Source organism: Bufo gargarizans, chromosome 6, assembly GCF_014858855.1.
Source record: "Bufo gargarizans isolate SCDJY-AF-19 chromosome 6, ASM1485885v1, whole genome shotgun sequence".
Classification (NCBI taxonomy): Eukaryota; Metazoa; Chordata; class Amphibia; order Anura; family Bufonidae; genus Bufo; species Bufo gargarizans.
The window spans coordinates 43,308,830-43,325,484 of record NC_058085.1 but is presented as its reverse complement, the minus strand read 5'-3'; the positions used below and the strand labels follow the sequence as shown (position 1 = coordinate 43,325,484).

Below are 16,655 nucleotides of genomic sequence, written 5' to 3'. Positions count from 1 at the left end.
TAGTGGGGTGAGAAGAGGAGTCTGGAGACTTCAGTCATTGGATCGAAGGCTGAATGTAAACCAGAGGAAATATGGGAGAGACTAGGGTTGATGCTTCTGGGAGACTGAGAGATGAGAGGTTGTCAATAATACCTCTCAAATAAGTGGTAGCGCAATTTAGGACTAGGAGAAAGTAAAAAGTAGAAGTTATTTTGACAAAGGGCAGAGTTAGTATTTTTTTTATCATAAATGGAGGAAATCTGCTGACATTCTTGTTTTCTTCAGGTGTGCCAGTCATCTGCGAGGAAAATCATGAGGCATGCCAAGGTTTTCCAGTCTATGCCCGGAGGTTTGGAGCGTAGGAATTGCTGCTTCATCCAGAGAACACTTGTCTTTCACTGTAATGGTTGGTAGCCAGGTGGAAACAGAATAGGGAAAGATTGGGACACTGACTGTAAGGGTTGTTTCACACGAGCGGATGCCGTGCGTGACGTCCGCTCCGTGAATAACAGCCAAGACCCGATGCAGACTGCAGAGGCATGGAGCATTAACATGATTGATAATGCTCCGTGCCTCTCTGTGATCTCTTTACTACGAAATCACCGTGAGATAAAGTCGTCAGTCATTATCAGTCATGTTACTGCTCCGTGTTACTGCGGCATCTGCTCGTGTGAAACAGCCCTAAAATGTCGATTAGGTAGGAGTATGCTGAGAGATGAGAATATTTGAGGGAGAATTGAGTGTTATCAGGAACTGAGCAGACCTGGACGAAGACAGATCTTGTGTATTACCATTTTTGTGTGAGCGAATTAGCAAATGGTGTAAGGCCAAGTGAGAAGAGGCATCCAACAAAACTTTATTATTTTTCCGTTCACATAGCCATATGAGAGCTAATTTTTAATGGCCCCGTTTAATTTACTATGTCTTATATTGGAAAACGGAATATGCCACGTCACCGCTATAGAGTGCCGGAAAACAGGGCATTATGGATAAATAGTCACTTAGTCATAATGTGTTTACTGTCAGTTGATGCTGAAAATGACAAAACTGAGATCTCTTTAATTTGCCATAGTTTATATTTAGTGTTGAGCGCGAATATTTGAATTGCGATTTTTTTTTTTTTTTTTTTTTTTTTTTTTTTTCCCTCCAGATTTCGCAAATATTTTGAATATAGTTCTATATATTCGCGAAATCGAATATTCATTTTTTTTTTTTTAATGGTTATATTTTTTTCTTTCCCACTTCCCTAAAGTTGTTCTTACCTGTCCTTTGGATTCCTGGCTGCTCCAGTCAGTGCCCGTTGCCGCTTCTGCCGACTTCCGTGCTCATGGAGCGTCCCCATCACCATGGGAATGTCTCCATATACTAGAATGTACTGTCGGATTTGAGAATTACGTTGAAATCGCAATTCGATTAATTCAAGTTATAATAATCGAATTGTGATTTCAACTTTACACTGCTATATTCCATATTCGTTAATTCTAGCCTAATATGGAATATAGCAGTGCTAAGTTCAAACCGCCATGCGATTACTGAGTTATATTAATCGCATTGCAATTTCAACTTGGACCTAGTTTACTATGGTTGGCTTGGTAGAATTAGCGACTATGACGAATGTATTCGTCATATTCCACAAAACTAAGATAACGAAGTATTCTCCATCATTGTTTTTAGCTATCTATTCATCAACTTCGCTAATTCTAGCAATCATATAGGAAAGTTGACTATAGAGACAGCTAAGTTTAATTCGCTATGCGATTATATTACTTAGCTTTTTTTTTTTTTATAAATAGAATAATTATAATATTTATCAGGTATAATTATTCTATTTATTTTTTTAAAAAAAGCAAAGTAATATAATCGCATAGCGAATTAAACTTAGCTGTCTCTATAGTCAACTTTCCTATATGATTGCTAGAATTAGCGAAGTTGATGAATAGGTAGCTAAAACGAAGATGGAGAATACTTTATCTTCGTTTTGGGGAATACATTCGTCATATTCGCTAATTCTACCAAACCATTGAAGCCAACCATAGTAAACCAGGTCCAAGTTGAAATCGCAATTCGATTTATTATAACTTGAATTCATCTAATTGCGATTTCAACTTGGACCTGGTTTAGTTGAGACCCAGCAGCAGCATAAAGTTGAAATCGCAATGCGATTAATATAACTCTAAGTAATCGCATGGCGATTTCAACTTGGTACTGCTATATTCCATATTCGTTAATTCTAGCCTAATATGGAATATAGCAGTGCTAAGTTGAAATCGCAATTCGATTAATTCAAGTTATAATAATCGAATTGCGATTTCAACTTTTTACGTATATTCATATTGCTCTAACTTCGTCTTTTAGAATATTCGTAATATTCTAAAAGACGAAGTTAGAGCAATATTAAGAATATTTGTAAAATACAGGTCATTCTAAAAAAAATAAAAAAAAAATATTGTGATAAAGTTCATTATTTTCTGTAATGTACTGATAAACATTAGACTTTCATATATTTTAGATTCATTACACACAACTGAAGTAGTTCAAGCCTTTTATTGTTTTAATATTGATGATTTTGGCATACAGCTCATGAAAACCCCAAATTCCTATCTAAAAAAATTAGCATATCATGAGAAGGTTCTCTAAACGTGCTATTAACCTAATCATCTGAATCAACTAATTAACTCTAAACACCTGCAAAAGATTCCTGAGGCTTTTAAAAACTCCCAGCCTGGTTCATTACTCAAAACCGCAATCATGGGTAGGACTGCCGACCTGACTGCTGTCCAGAAGGCCATCATTGACACCCTCAAGCAAGAGGGTAAGACACAGAAAGAAATATCTGAACGAATAGGCTGTTCCCAGAGTGCTGTATCAAGGCACCTCAGTGGGAAGTCTGTGGGAAGGAAAAAGTGTGGCAGAAAACGATGCACAACGAGAAGAGGTGACCAGACCCTGAGGAAGATTGTGGAGAAGGACCGATTCCAGACCTTGGGGGACCTGCGGAAGCAGTGGACTGAGTCTGGAGTAGAAACATCCAGAGCCACCGTGTACAGGCGTGTGCAGGAAATGGGCTACAGGTGCCGCATTCCCCAGAAACAGCGGCAGAAGCGCCTGACCTGGGCTACAGAGAAGCAGCACTGGACTGTTGCTCAGTGGTCCAAAGTACTTTTTTAGGATGAAAGCAAATTTTGCATGTCATTCGGAAATCAAGGTGCCAGAGTCTGGAGGAAGACTGGGGAGAGGGAAATGCCAAAATGCCTGAAGTCCAGTGTCAAGTACCCACAGTCAGTGATGGTCTGGGGTGCCATGTCAGCTGCTGGTGTTGGTCCACTGTGTTTTATCAAGGGCAGGGTCAATGCAGCTAGCTATCAGGAGATTTTGGAGCACTTCATGCTTCCATCTGCTGAAAAGCTTTATGGAGATGAAGATGTCATTTTTCAGCACGACCTGGCACCTGCTCACAGTGCCAAAACCACTGGTAAATGGTTTACTGACCATGGTATTACTGTGCTCAATTGGCCTGCCAACTCTCCTGACCTGAACCCCATAGAGAATCTGTGGGATATTGGGAAGAGAAAGTTGAGAGACGCAAGACCCAACACTCTGGATGAGCTTAAGGCCGCTATCGAAGCATCCTGGGCCTCCATAACACCTCAGCAGTGCCACAGGCTGATTGCCTCCATGCCACGCCGCATTGAAGCAGTCATTTCTGCAAAAGGATTCCCGACCAAGTATTGAGTGCATAACTGAACATAATTATTTGAAGGTTGACTTTTTTTGTATTAAAAACACTTTTCTTTTATTGGTCGGATGAAATATGCTAATTTTTTTTAGATAGGAATTTTGGGTTTTCATGAGCTGTATGCCAAAATCATCAATATTAAAACAATAAAAGGCTTGAACTACTTCAGTTGTGTGTAATGAATCTAAAATATATGAAAGTCTAATGTTTATCAGTACATTACAGAAAATAATGAACTTTATCACAATATGCTCATTTTTTTAGAAGGACCTGTACACAGATTGTAATTTAGCTAATATACTGCTATAGTAATTTTTTTAATAGTGTACATATTTTACAAAACTTAAGTTCATAAGAGGCAAAAAAATTGAGGAAAAAAAAGGATTTTAGCACTATATTAGCTAAATTACAATCTATATGTGTATTTTACGAAAATTCGTAATATTGCTCTAACTTCGTCTTTTAGAATGTTACGAATATTCTAAAAGACTAAGTTAGAGCAATATTAAGAATACTCGTAAAATACACAGTAGCCTAGCCATAGTCAATTAGTCATAGGAACGTTGCCTTATACTATCAAAAGAAAAAAAAAAATCGCAATACGCGATTAATTAAATCGCATATTATTTGCGGTAATTGGAATAATAGCGAATATTTGATTTCGACGAATATAACACGAATATTCAATCGAATATTTGTGAAATATCGCGAAATCGAATATGGCACCTCCCGCTCATCACGATTTATATTGGAGAATTCTTTGTGGGCTGAAATTGTGGGGGAAAAAATTTCAACTCCGACAAGGTTTTGTTTTTACAGCATTCAGTGTGGGCTTAAAATGACATGACCTCCTTTTGTTCACTTTCACTACTTTTAAAGTATAGTTACTTTCAATGTTTCTCCTCTGCTTCTTCCAGTGTTGCATTTCTGAGCAGTTTCTTGGCTGCAGCGGTGACGTCCCCTGCACACAGATCACTGCACAGCCAATCACTGACTTCAGTAGTGTGCAGTATGTCCCTGAAGAGGCCAGTGATTGGCTGTAGCAGTGATGTGTGCACAGCATGTCACTGCTGCAGCCAGGAAAACTATCACAAACTGGGAGGACTGTAGCGCTACACTGGAAGCGGCACAGAAGAAAATGTACCTCGGACACCCCCTTTAAGCCAGTGGTGGGGAACTCGTGACCTGAGGAGGTGTATGTACACTTGCCTAAAGAATTATTAGGAACACCTTTTCTATTTCTCATTAGTCCGATTATCTAGTCAACCAATGACATGGCAGTTGCTTCAATGCATGTAGGGTTGTGGTCCTGGTCAAGACAATCTCCTGAACTCCAAACTGAATGTCAGAATGGGAAAGAAAGGTGATTTAAGCAATTTTGAGCGTGGCATGGTTGTTGGTGCCAGACGGGCCGGTCTGAGTATTTCACAATCTGCTCAGTTACTGGGATTTTCACACACAACCATTTCTAGGGTTTACAAAGAATGGTGTGAAAAGGCATAAACATCCAGTATGCGGCCGTCCTGTGGGCGAAAATGCCTTGTTGATGCTAGAGGTCAGGGGAGAATGGGCCGACTGGTTCAAGCTGATAGAAGAGCAACGTTGACTGAAATAACCACTAGTTACAACCGAGGTATGCAGCAAAGCATTTGTGAAGCCACAACACGCACAACCTGGAGGCGGATGGGCTACAACAGCAGAAGACCCCACCGGGTACCACTCATCTCCACTACAAATAGGAAAAAGAGGCTCCAATTTGCACGAGCTCACCAAAATTGGACTGTTGAAGACTGGAAAAATGTTGCCTGGTCTGATGAGTCTCGATTTCTGTTGAGACATTCAAATGGTAGAGTCCGAATTTGCCATAAATAGAATGAGAACATGTATCCATCATGCCTTGTTACCACTGTACAGGCTGTTGATGGTGGTGTAATGGTGTGGGGGATGTTTTCTGGGCACACTGTAGGTCCCTTAGTGCCAATTGGCCATCGTTTAAATGCCACGGGCTACCTGAGCATTGTTTCTGACCATGTCCATCCCTTCATGACCACCATGTACCCATCCTCTGATGGCTACTTCCAGCAGGATAATGCACCATGTCTCAAAGCTCGAATCATTTCAAATTGGTTTCTTGAACATGACAATGAGTTCACTGTACTAAAATGGCCGCCAAAGTCACCAGATCTCAACCCAATAGAGCATCTTTGGGATGTGGTGGAACGGGAGCTTTGTGCCCTGGATGTGCATCCCTCAAATCTCCATCAACTGCAAGATGCTATCCTATCAATATGGGCCAACATTTCTAAAGAATGCTATCAGCACCTTGATGAATCAATGCCACGTAGAATTAAGGCAGTTCTGAAGGCAAAATGGGGTCCAACACCGTATTAGTATGGTGTTCCTAATAATTCTTTAGGTGAGTGTATATTTTTGGGTGCTAACCCTGGGTCCATTCATAACGTCCAAATGTGGACAGATATGAGTAGGTGCAGGATCTGTTGCAGACAAAACTCAGAGACAACCCAAGTGTAGAAGAATAAATGTCAACTTTACAGCTCATACACACAACCAGAGGTCGCACTATTTTTTTTTTTTTCCAGGAGAGTAAAAATACTCCTTTTAACAAATTTGAGGAGTATTTTTTTGGCAGCCTCATAGTTATGTAGGACTATTTCTGCAGGGAAACCATTACTAGTCTCCTCTATGATGTCTTCTGCGCAGAAATGGCAATAAGAAAAAACAAGACCACTCTCGTCATAACAGTGGGACACAGCGCCCGCCTGGCGCTCCCATATACAGATTACATACACAGCTCTACTACATGATCATTAGTTAGCGCAACTATATATAGTTGACTGCATTGAGACGGTTGAAACGTTGCAGAGGGGAATAAAAGATCCACCATTTCTTCACTTTATTTGGAGTGCTGCCTCATCGTGTGTGTGTGTGTGTATATATATGTATATATATATATATATATATATATATATATATATATATATATATATATATATATATATATATATATATATAATATTTTTTTTTTATTTATTCCAATCTATACACAGCTCTGCTACATGTCCATTACACAGATAGAACTACAAATTTTTAGGAACCAGTTCAGGTCTGAAGTCACTTTGTAAAGCTTATATAAAATTCAAATCCAAAAATTACCCCATTCTAGAAACTACACCTCTCAAGGTATTCAAAACTGATTTTAGAAATGTCGTTAACCCTTTAGGTGTTCCACAAGAGTTAATGGCAAATGGAGATAAAATTTCAGAATTTAGACTCTTTATTTTTGGCAAATTTTCCATTTTTAATCCTTTTTTTTTTTTTTTTTCCTCCAGTAACAAAGCAAGGGTTAACAGCCAAAAAAATGCTATATTTATTGCCCCGATTCTGTAGTTTGCAGAAACACCCCATATGTGTTTGTAAACTACTGTACGGGCACACTGTAGGGCGTAGAGGGAAAGGTGCGCAGTATGGTTTTTGGAAGGCAGATTTTGCTGGACTGGTTTATTTACACCGTGTCCCATTTGATGCACCCCTATAGTAGAAACTCGCTAAAAGTGACCCCATTTTGGAAACTACGGGAAAGGATGGCAGTTTTGTTTGGACTATTTTTAGGGTACATATGATTTTTGGTTTATCTATATTACATTTTTGTGAGGCAAGGTTACCAGAAATAGAAATTCAGAAATTTCATCTCCATTTGCGAATAACTCTTGTAGAACACCTAAAGTTTGGAAACCACAAATCGGTACCCTGGTATATGGTAAGAAGCTTGCCTGCGTTTTTTTTTTTTTTTTCTGTATGATCTGGTATATTCCTCTTAAAGTAACATAGAATGTGTCGGCAGATAAGAACCATTTGGCCCATCTAGTCTGCCCAATATACTGAATACTATGGATAGTCCCTGGCCCTATCTTATATGAAGGATGGCCTTATGCCTATCCCATGCATGCTTAAACTTCTTCACTGTATTTGCAGCTACCACTTCTGCAGGAAGGCTATTCCATGCATCCACTACTCTCTCAGTAAAGTAATACTTCCTGATATTACGTTTAAACCTTTGCCCCGCTAATTTAAAACTATGTCCTCTTGTAGCAGTTTTTCTTCTTTTTAAATATTCTCTCCTCTTTTACCTTATTGATTCCCTTTATGTATTTAGCAGTTTCTATCATATCCCCTCTGTCTTTCTTCCAAGCTATACATGTTAAGGTCCTTTAATCTTTCCTGGTAAGTTTTATCTTGCAATCCATGTACCAGTTTAGTAGCTCTTCTCTGAACTCTCTCCAAAGTATCAATATCCTTCTGGAGATATGGTCTCCAGTACTGCGCACAATACTCCAAATGAGGTCTCACTAGTGCTCTGTAGAGCGGCATGAGCACCTCCCTCTTTCTACTAGTAATAATTCTTTATTTCTTCTTAAAATACAAAAACATGTTAGCGTAGACACAGGCTTACGCATTTCAGTTGAAACAATTCACTTATGGGATGTTTGGTCTACTTCCAGAGTCGTGTACATGAAGATAGACTGAAGGCCTCGAGAGGGTGTGATCTGAGTTCCTCCTTTTGCCATATGATGTCTTCTGTTGACCTGAAAGATGAGCTGACCTGCCCTATCTGCCTTCAACTCTACACCGATCCCGTAACTCTGCAGTGCGGACACAACTTCTGCCAGAAGTGTATGGAGGCCACGCTAGATACACAGGAGCCATCTGTATCCAATAGCTGCCCTCAATGCAGAGCTAAATTTCATATACGTCCTGTGCTGAAGAGGAACACCACACTGTGTAACATAGCGGAGCATTTTCTTTCTCAGGAAGAACTGGAAGAGTGTAAGGTATTTTGTACATCCTGTGATACTCCTGTGGTTGCTTTGAAAACGTGCCGGTTGTGCAAAGTTTCCCTATGTGAACTTCACCTGGAAGGACACAGCAAGTCCCCAGAACATACCTTAATTCAACCAACAAATTCCCTCAAGATTGGTAGATGCTCTGTGCACAAGAAGGACATTGTGTATTACTGCACTGAGGATGCTGAGTGTTTGTGTGTTTCTTGTTGCCTGGGTGAAAAGCACAGAGGACACAAAGTTGGATTATTGAATGAAGCCTTTAAACAGGAAAAAGAAAAACTAAGGATTATTCGAGAAAATATCGTCAAAGAAAGAGGAGAGCTTGAAACGAGAGTCCAATATCTCCAGGACCACGTAAATCGCCTACCAAGAAAAGTAGCCGATGTTACGGAGAGGGTCTCTACCCATTTTAGAAACCTCATGATGAAGCAAGATACATTAAAGAATCAGGTTATGAAAGAGATCACTAAGCAAAAAGGTCGGGTGTCAATGTCTGTCTCTAAACTGACCCAGCAGCTGAAATTGAAGAAGGACTATCTTTCCAGTAAAATATCTACTATAGATGAGCGATGTCATATGATGGATCCGTTACTCTTCTTACAGGCAGACAGAGAGGTCTTTGCTGAGGTGATGTCCGATAACAACAATAACCTAAAAATGACCGAACCTGATGATCTGGCTGAAGATGTGATCAGCCAGACCCTGAGCACTGGTATAGTGAACATCATTTCAAGCCTACAGAAGGGCTACTATGTGCAGGAGGCTTCTGGCATATTGCTGGATGTCAACACCGCTTCTAATGATGTATTTATCTCGGATGACCTAAAAACTGCTTCCTGGTCGGAAGTCCATCTTGGTCGTCCCTTAACCCGAGAGAGATTTGTGATTCGTAGAGTTTTAAGTGTGAAGGGTTTTTCTGATGGAAGACTTTACTGGGATGTAGAAGTAAGTAAGGAGGGAGGATGGAGAGTGGGAATGACCTATGCAAGTATAGGAAGAAAAGGAAAATATTCCCTCATTGGAAATAATAAGTCGTCGTGGGGTCTGCGTGGAATTAATAAGCTATATTCAGTAAGGCATGACCGGAAAGAAATCCCATTAGTATACAGAGCTACCTGCTATAAAGTGAGGATCTATCTGGATTATATGGCTGGACAGCTGTCTTTCTATGAGCTGGATGACTCGATGAGACACTTATATACTTACAATGCCACCTTCACCGAGGCTCTGTACCCAGTGATCGTTGTGTGGTCTAATGCTTGGGTGAGGGTCTTAAGTTAGGCTTGTTTCAATATACTATATATCAGGCTGCCTCAAATTACAGCCAGTGAGAAAGCAGGGAGGATCCTAATGCAGAGAGATACTGACGTTAAAGGCAATGAGATGTGGATGCTGCAGCCACATCTGCTGAATAAATGTTAATTCATCTTAATCTGTTGACTTGAGATACATAAAAAATAAATTAAAAAAAGTTTGACTTTGTAAATAAATTTTCTTTGTTTTGCACTGATCTCGAGTTGCAGCCTGTTTTTATAGCCTAGACCTACATTCCCAAATCTGGAACTCTTAATTCAAATCTTTCACACCTTCCTCTGAAAGCAGAGTTCCTACATTAGCGGGACAGTTTTTCCTAGAGCCTATTGCTGCTGTAAAATGATATTTGTCTGAATATGTAGAAAGTGATACTTTCTATATATTCGCAACAGGCAGAGAGTGTTAGATTTCAGCTATGCAGCCTGAAGAATAGGGAGTGCAGCTCTGGAGCACAATTAGGATATATAATGATAAGATAGGAATGCTGAGTGCTTTATAAAATTTAGGAAGTTTTCCCAGTTGGGCTCTAGTTATTCAGTATGAGATCATGTCCTAAAGGGACTGTGTTTAGGATTATAATAAGTTTTTAAAGGGTTTGTCCAGGTTCAGACCTGAACCTGAACATATCATCTTCACCCAGACAGCCCCTCTGAGATTTCATGCTCCGATGCTCTCCCTTAAGGCCTCTTTCACACGACAGTATGTCCATTTCAGTGTTTTGCGGTCCGTTTTTCACGGATCCGTTGTTCCGTTTTTTGCTTCCGTTGTGGTTCCGTTTCCGTTCCGTTGTTCCGTTCTGTTTTTCCGTATGGCAAATACAGTATACAGTAATTTCATATTAAAAATTGGGCTGGGCATAACATTTTCAATAGATGGTTCCGCAAAAAACGGAACGGATACGGAAGACATACGGATGCATTTCCGTATGCATTCCGTTTTTTTGCGGACCCATAGACTTTAATGGAGCCACGGAACGTGATTTGCGGCCAAATATAGGACATGTTCTATCTTTAAACGGAACGGAAATACGGAAATACGGAAACGGAATGCACACGGAGTACATTCCGTTTTTTTTGCGGAACCATTGAAATGAATGGTTCCGTATACGGACCGCAAAAAACGGCCCGCAAAACGGAAAAAAAAAACGGTCGTGTGAAAGAGGCCTTATCCTGCGCTGTATTGTGCAGGGCAAGGGCTTTTTTTTGTTTACAAACTTACACTGCTTGGAGGAGGCTCCCGCCTAGCAGTGATCCCAGTGACGTCACCAGCACTAATGAGCAGACTTTAGCTCTGCCCTTGCCTGTTTTACAGCCTAGAACAGTGCTAAAGCCTGTCCATTAGTGTCGCTGACATCACAGGTAACACTGCTAGGCGGAAGCCTCTGCCTATCAGAGACCCAGTACGTTACAGACTCTGGTAAATAAAATAAAAATTAAAAAAAGCCCTTGCCCTGCTCGATTTAGGGAGAGCATCGGAGTTAGATATGGGTCCCAGGATCATTTCAATCTCTAGAACGAAGCCACCAAAGTGAACTAGTGTGCACCGTACATGTGCGGCCGCCCTCTGTTCATCTCTACTGGAGTTCCAAAAATAGCTGGATGCTGGCTATTTCCAGAACTCCTATAAAAGAGAATGGAGCTTCGGTGGTGCGCTCTCCATTTATTTCTATGAGACTACCAAAAAAAGCTGAGCGGGCTCACTTGGCTTTTTTCGTAACTCCCATCAAAGTGAATGGAGAGCACACATCGCATGTGCAGGGCGCTGTTCTTCACTTTTGGGGCCACATTCTAGATGTAGGTGCGAGTCCCACCTCTGGAATCCACACCTATCTGACATTGGTTGGCATATCCTGCGTTTACAAGCTTCAGAGGACACTTGATTGTATACAGCATCAGACCCCTGTCCTCTGCCTTCTTGTGCCATGTAGCACAACAGAAACTGCAACAGATCAGTTGATCAGTATCTTATTTATTTATTTTTGGAGACTTTAGGGAGATTTCTAATGTCGGACAACTTTTTAAAGATTAATTGTAAAATTGTTGGTGGATGCACAGTGTAGTGTGAAAATATACAATGCTTTACATTGAAATTACAACAGCAAGAAGGACCAGCCGAAAGGTTATGCAAATCAAGAAAATGTAAAACTAAAGTGATGGGCGAGCACACTTCATTTGGATCATAGAGGTTAAAATTTAATTAAATTACAATATAAGTAGACACGTGTTCAAGCATAAAAAGTCCAATCAAGTAAAATACAATAAATAATACAATTTAGGTAATCCACGGATTATATAGTGGAAAGGATGGTTTTTTCCTTTTTTCTTTTTCCAATGTACTATAGTTTTTGATGTGGTCCTTCAATCAAATTTTACAGCATGGCCATGCTTACAGACGTGGAGGTGCTATTCTTACAGGTGTGCGTAAGAAAAGCACCTCCACGTCTGTAAGCATGGCCATGCTGTAAAATTTGATCATCAATAACCGAAACGATACCAAAGATACACTGCGTTCCCTCACGGACGATAATCCCGTTTTGATATCTCGTGAGACTTCGGGTAAGTCAGCTGCAGCTGAACGAAGTAAGACGCCGGAAGTGTCCTGCGCTGCCCGACTCGCGTTTGAAAGCGACCGTGCACAACGAGGGAGGTAAGAAGCTTTAACAGATAAGCTTAAATAATCACAGTGATTACGGGACTGTTCAATATTATCCAGAAATCCGGTGCACATGATTGGCACCCAACATCTGAGAAATATATAAGAAATATACAAGACTATTCTAATGTATACAGTCGACCAGAGACTGAATCAGGATATCTATACCATCTATTTACATTGACGTTATAATACTAGTATCTAACAATTGAAACATCTGTGGATTCTTAATACTAGAAGACACCTATTGTTGTACAGTACTCTGGGTAAAATACCATCACCAGACTATAGTACATTGGAAAAAGAAAAAAGGAAAAAACCATCCTTTCCACTATATAATCCGTGGATTACCTAAATTGTATTATTAATTGTATTTATTGTTTTATTGTATTTTACTTGATTGGACTTTTTATGCTCGAACACGTGTCTACTTATATTGTAATTTAATTAAATTTTAACCTCTATGATCCAAATGAAGTGTGCTCGCCCATCACTTTAGTTTTACATATTCACTTTACAGAGGGTGGGTGTCCCTCCCTTTGGGCTAGCAGCACCTGCTCCATAGTTCCTTCCTGAGTGAGCCACCGTCTTGTCTTGGGCAAATCAAGAAAATGACAGATGTCGCTAAGATCTGCAGATTTCAAGCACCTAGCTCCAATCTATGGCATAAGGCAGGGGCATAAAAGCCAGATTGAAAGATAAGTAGCAAATTTATTTTTATTTTTAGCCACTTGAAACCTCAACTATTTGGATCTGGTTGTGTGGGATGATTGTGCCTTCCTGGTCTACCCAAACTGAAGGTGTCTACATGACATTGGTACACAGCTAGAGGATAATGGAGGCTGAAATGGGGGTATATCCTCTTGAGCGATGAGTCCCACTTTTGTCTCGAGCACACAACATGAAGAGGAGTAAGGGTCACTGTATTGTATCAGAGGCTCCTCCCAAAGTACTCCCCCTTAACCACCTGTTTTGCTGGAGCTCAGCTCGGGCTGTGAGAAAAGTACTCAACTGTTCTGCCCGAGCTGGGAATAAGAGGAATGGGGTAGGGCTATTTTACCTGCTGATATCTTCTGATTGGTAGCAGCTAGATGCATGGGTCTGGTCTTGTTTGAAAGCTGGCTTTCATACAAGACTAAAATGACAGCATTAGCTCAAAAATAAGCAGGAGAGATCACTGTTAGAAATGGAGTCGAGAATAATCGCGGTAAAATCTGCTTTTATTTTCACTTTCAGCTGTATTCACTGCAAGGTATTGCTTTCATTCTGGTATTGTTTGAAAGCTTGGAATGCCATATCTCCCGTTCCAAACCAGTGATAAGCAGCCCCCCCACCACCTTCAGTCTGGTGGTTAAAATTGCTGTGTTTTTTTATTTATTTAGAAAAAATTTTCCCCTGTAAAATCAAATTTTATTTACTACACTATATATATCACAAAATGGTTCCTAAAAAAAAAAAATAGAACTAAACCTGCTAAATAAAAATTTAAAAAAATTAGAAATAAAAATTTAAAAAAGTTATGACTGCTAGAACACAAAGGGGGGAAATATTGGTCCCTTTAAAGATAACTGTCACATTTGGACCCTAATTTAAATTTTCATATATGTAGTTATGATTACCATGATATTCCAGAATCCCTAACTATTAGACTTGCCCCATATTTCAGAAGATTCAGCTCTTAGCAACCAGTCTGCATAAGGCCTCATGCACATGACCGATGCTTTATTTCGCATCCGTTCCGCATTTTTTGCGGCTTAGATGCGGACCCATTTATTTCAATGGGGCCGCAAAAGATGCGGACAGCACTCCATATGCTGTCCGCATCCGTTGCTGCCGTTCCATTAGCCGCAAAAAAAAATAACGTCCTATCCTTGTCCGCAAAATACGGATTGCGGACCCATTGAAGTCAATAAACGGCGGATGCAAAACGGAAGCCATCCACATGTCATCCACATTTTTTGCGGATCCGCTGACACCTGTGTCCAAGGGTTTGAAGCTTTATAAAAAATAAATTTTAAAAAATTGAAATTGGACAGGAAGTTCAAAGGCAGTTTGCCAAGAGATATGATTTGTAAAGGAGAGATTGTGTGACACTTGATAAAATAATGCCCTGCTGGGATGTAGAAAAACGTATCCTCCTGGTCCAGGAGCGGCCAGTGCTGTGGGACACAAGGAGCAGTCTGTACAACGACCGCATTAAAAAGGACTGCTCATGGGAAGAAGTGGTAAGACTCTTGAGACCTTCTGAATGGGACCGAGCCAACCAGAGAGGCCGTGCGGATTTAGGTTAGTGCAATCGATGTTTTTTTGTGTGTTGTCCCTAATTATTGCTGTACTAGTAGCACCCCAATGTTTTAATGCATGTCACAACCTTTGCTCCAGCACACAGTAGTAATGTCTGCGCAGCCTGCGGCCTTTACGGTTTCGGACTCATGTCGCCCTGTTAGAATAGATCTGGCGACATCTGTCCCCTTCCCATAAAATATTATTAATTTAAAAGGGGTACCCTAAATCTTTTAAAACTTCATGCAATTCTCTAACATTAGTATCCAGTGTTCCACATCAGTACCACCATGTACTGTCCGACATTGCCCTGTTGTGTATTTTGATGTTGTGTTTGCTGATAATGTCCGTTTTATAATGCTGCTGATGCCCACCCCTGCCTCGCCATGTTGGACAGGACATTGTTTTGCTGGTGTGTAGTTTGGGCAGGTGAGTTGACAGTGTTGATTAAACCAGTGTTTCCCAACCAGTGTGCCTCCAGCTGTTGCAAAACTACAACTGCCAGCATGCCTGGACAGTCTTTTGGTTGTGCGGGCATGCTGGGAGTTTGGGAGTTGTAGTTTTGCAACAGCTGGAGGCACACTGGTTGGGAAACACTGGATTAAACGACGAGCCGAGTAATCCCTGCTAGATAATGTCAAAACGCATTAGGCTACTTTCACACTTGCGTTTGATCGGATCCGTTCTGAACGGATCCGATCATATTAATGCAGACGGAGGCTCCGTTCAGTACGGATCCGTCTGCATTAATAACTTAGAAAAATTTCTAAGTGCGAAAGTAGCCTGAGTGGATCCGTTCAGACTTTCAATGTAAAGTCAATAGGGGAATGGATCCGCTTGAAGATTGAGCCATATGGTGTCATCTTCAAGCGGATCCGTTCCCATTGACTTACATTGTAAGTCTGAACGGATCCGCACGGCTCCGCACGGCCAGGCGGACAGCCTGAACGCTGCAAGCAGCGTTCAGCTGTCCGCCTGTCCGTGTGGAGGCGAGTGGAGCGGAGGCTGAACGCCGCCAGACTGAGGCAGTCTGAGCGGATCCGCATCCATTCAGACTGCATCAGGGCTGGACGGAAGCGTTCTGCTCCGCTCGTGAGCCCCTTCAAACGGAGCTCACGAGCGGACAGCAGAATGCTAGTGTGAAAGTAGCCTTAGCTGTATATACAGAGCTGACTCGTACTGGGCCATGCCCATGGACCTGTGACCTGTCGGATGTGGCCTGTTATTGAGCGTTGCCCTACTGTGCCATGTGCTGTGGATTCTCCCCTTTTCGTAGTCTTTGAAAGCTATGTGGTTGTTTTTTTTTTTTTTATTGTTTTTCGTGGTTTAAAACTATATTTATATTTGTAATGTTTTATGTTTTCACAGTAAAGAAAACAAAAACTTGATAGAACAGTTGCCGCGACCAGTTCCATCGAGAACTGACTGAGAAGAGCAGAAGTGGTGATGGGGCCCCACAAAAACGCCCCTACATGTAAACAAAGCAGCTGCGTTTTCTGAAGCCAGTCATGGATTTGAGGCCGTAAGTTCATATATTAAAATAAATCATGTTAGACAGTGTGTGTGTGTGTGTGTGTATATGTATATATATATATATATATATATATATATATATATATATATATATATATATATATATATATATATGTATATGTATATATATATATATATATATATATATATATAAAAAAAATTTGGGCAATATGATAATATATTGAAGACCTTTTCTTTCCAGGGTTTGGTCTGCAATATATGATGGTGGTTGTATATTCATTAGATCATATCGTGTGTAAAATAAGCCTTTACTGTTTTTCACTTGCTATATTTTT

General features: G+C 40.5%; 1 protein-coding gene across 1 annotated transcript; it reads left to right on the top strand.

The window, feature by feature from the left end:
* The first annotated feature begins 308 nt into the window (after nt 1-308).
* LOC122941225 (E3 ubiquitin-protein ligase Midline-1-like) lies at nt 309-10,009 on the top strand. The gene is made up of 2 exons (XM_044298298.1): nt 309-385; nt 8,236-10,009. Exons 1-2 carry the CDS (start codon nt 383-385, stop codon nt 9,856-9,858), a joined length of 1,626 nt encoding a protein of 541 aa, XP_044154233.1. The 5' UTR covers nt 309-382; the 3' UTR covers nt 9,859-10,009.
* The last annotated feature ends 6,646 nt before the right edge of the window (nt 10,010-16,655 follow it).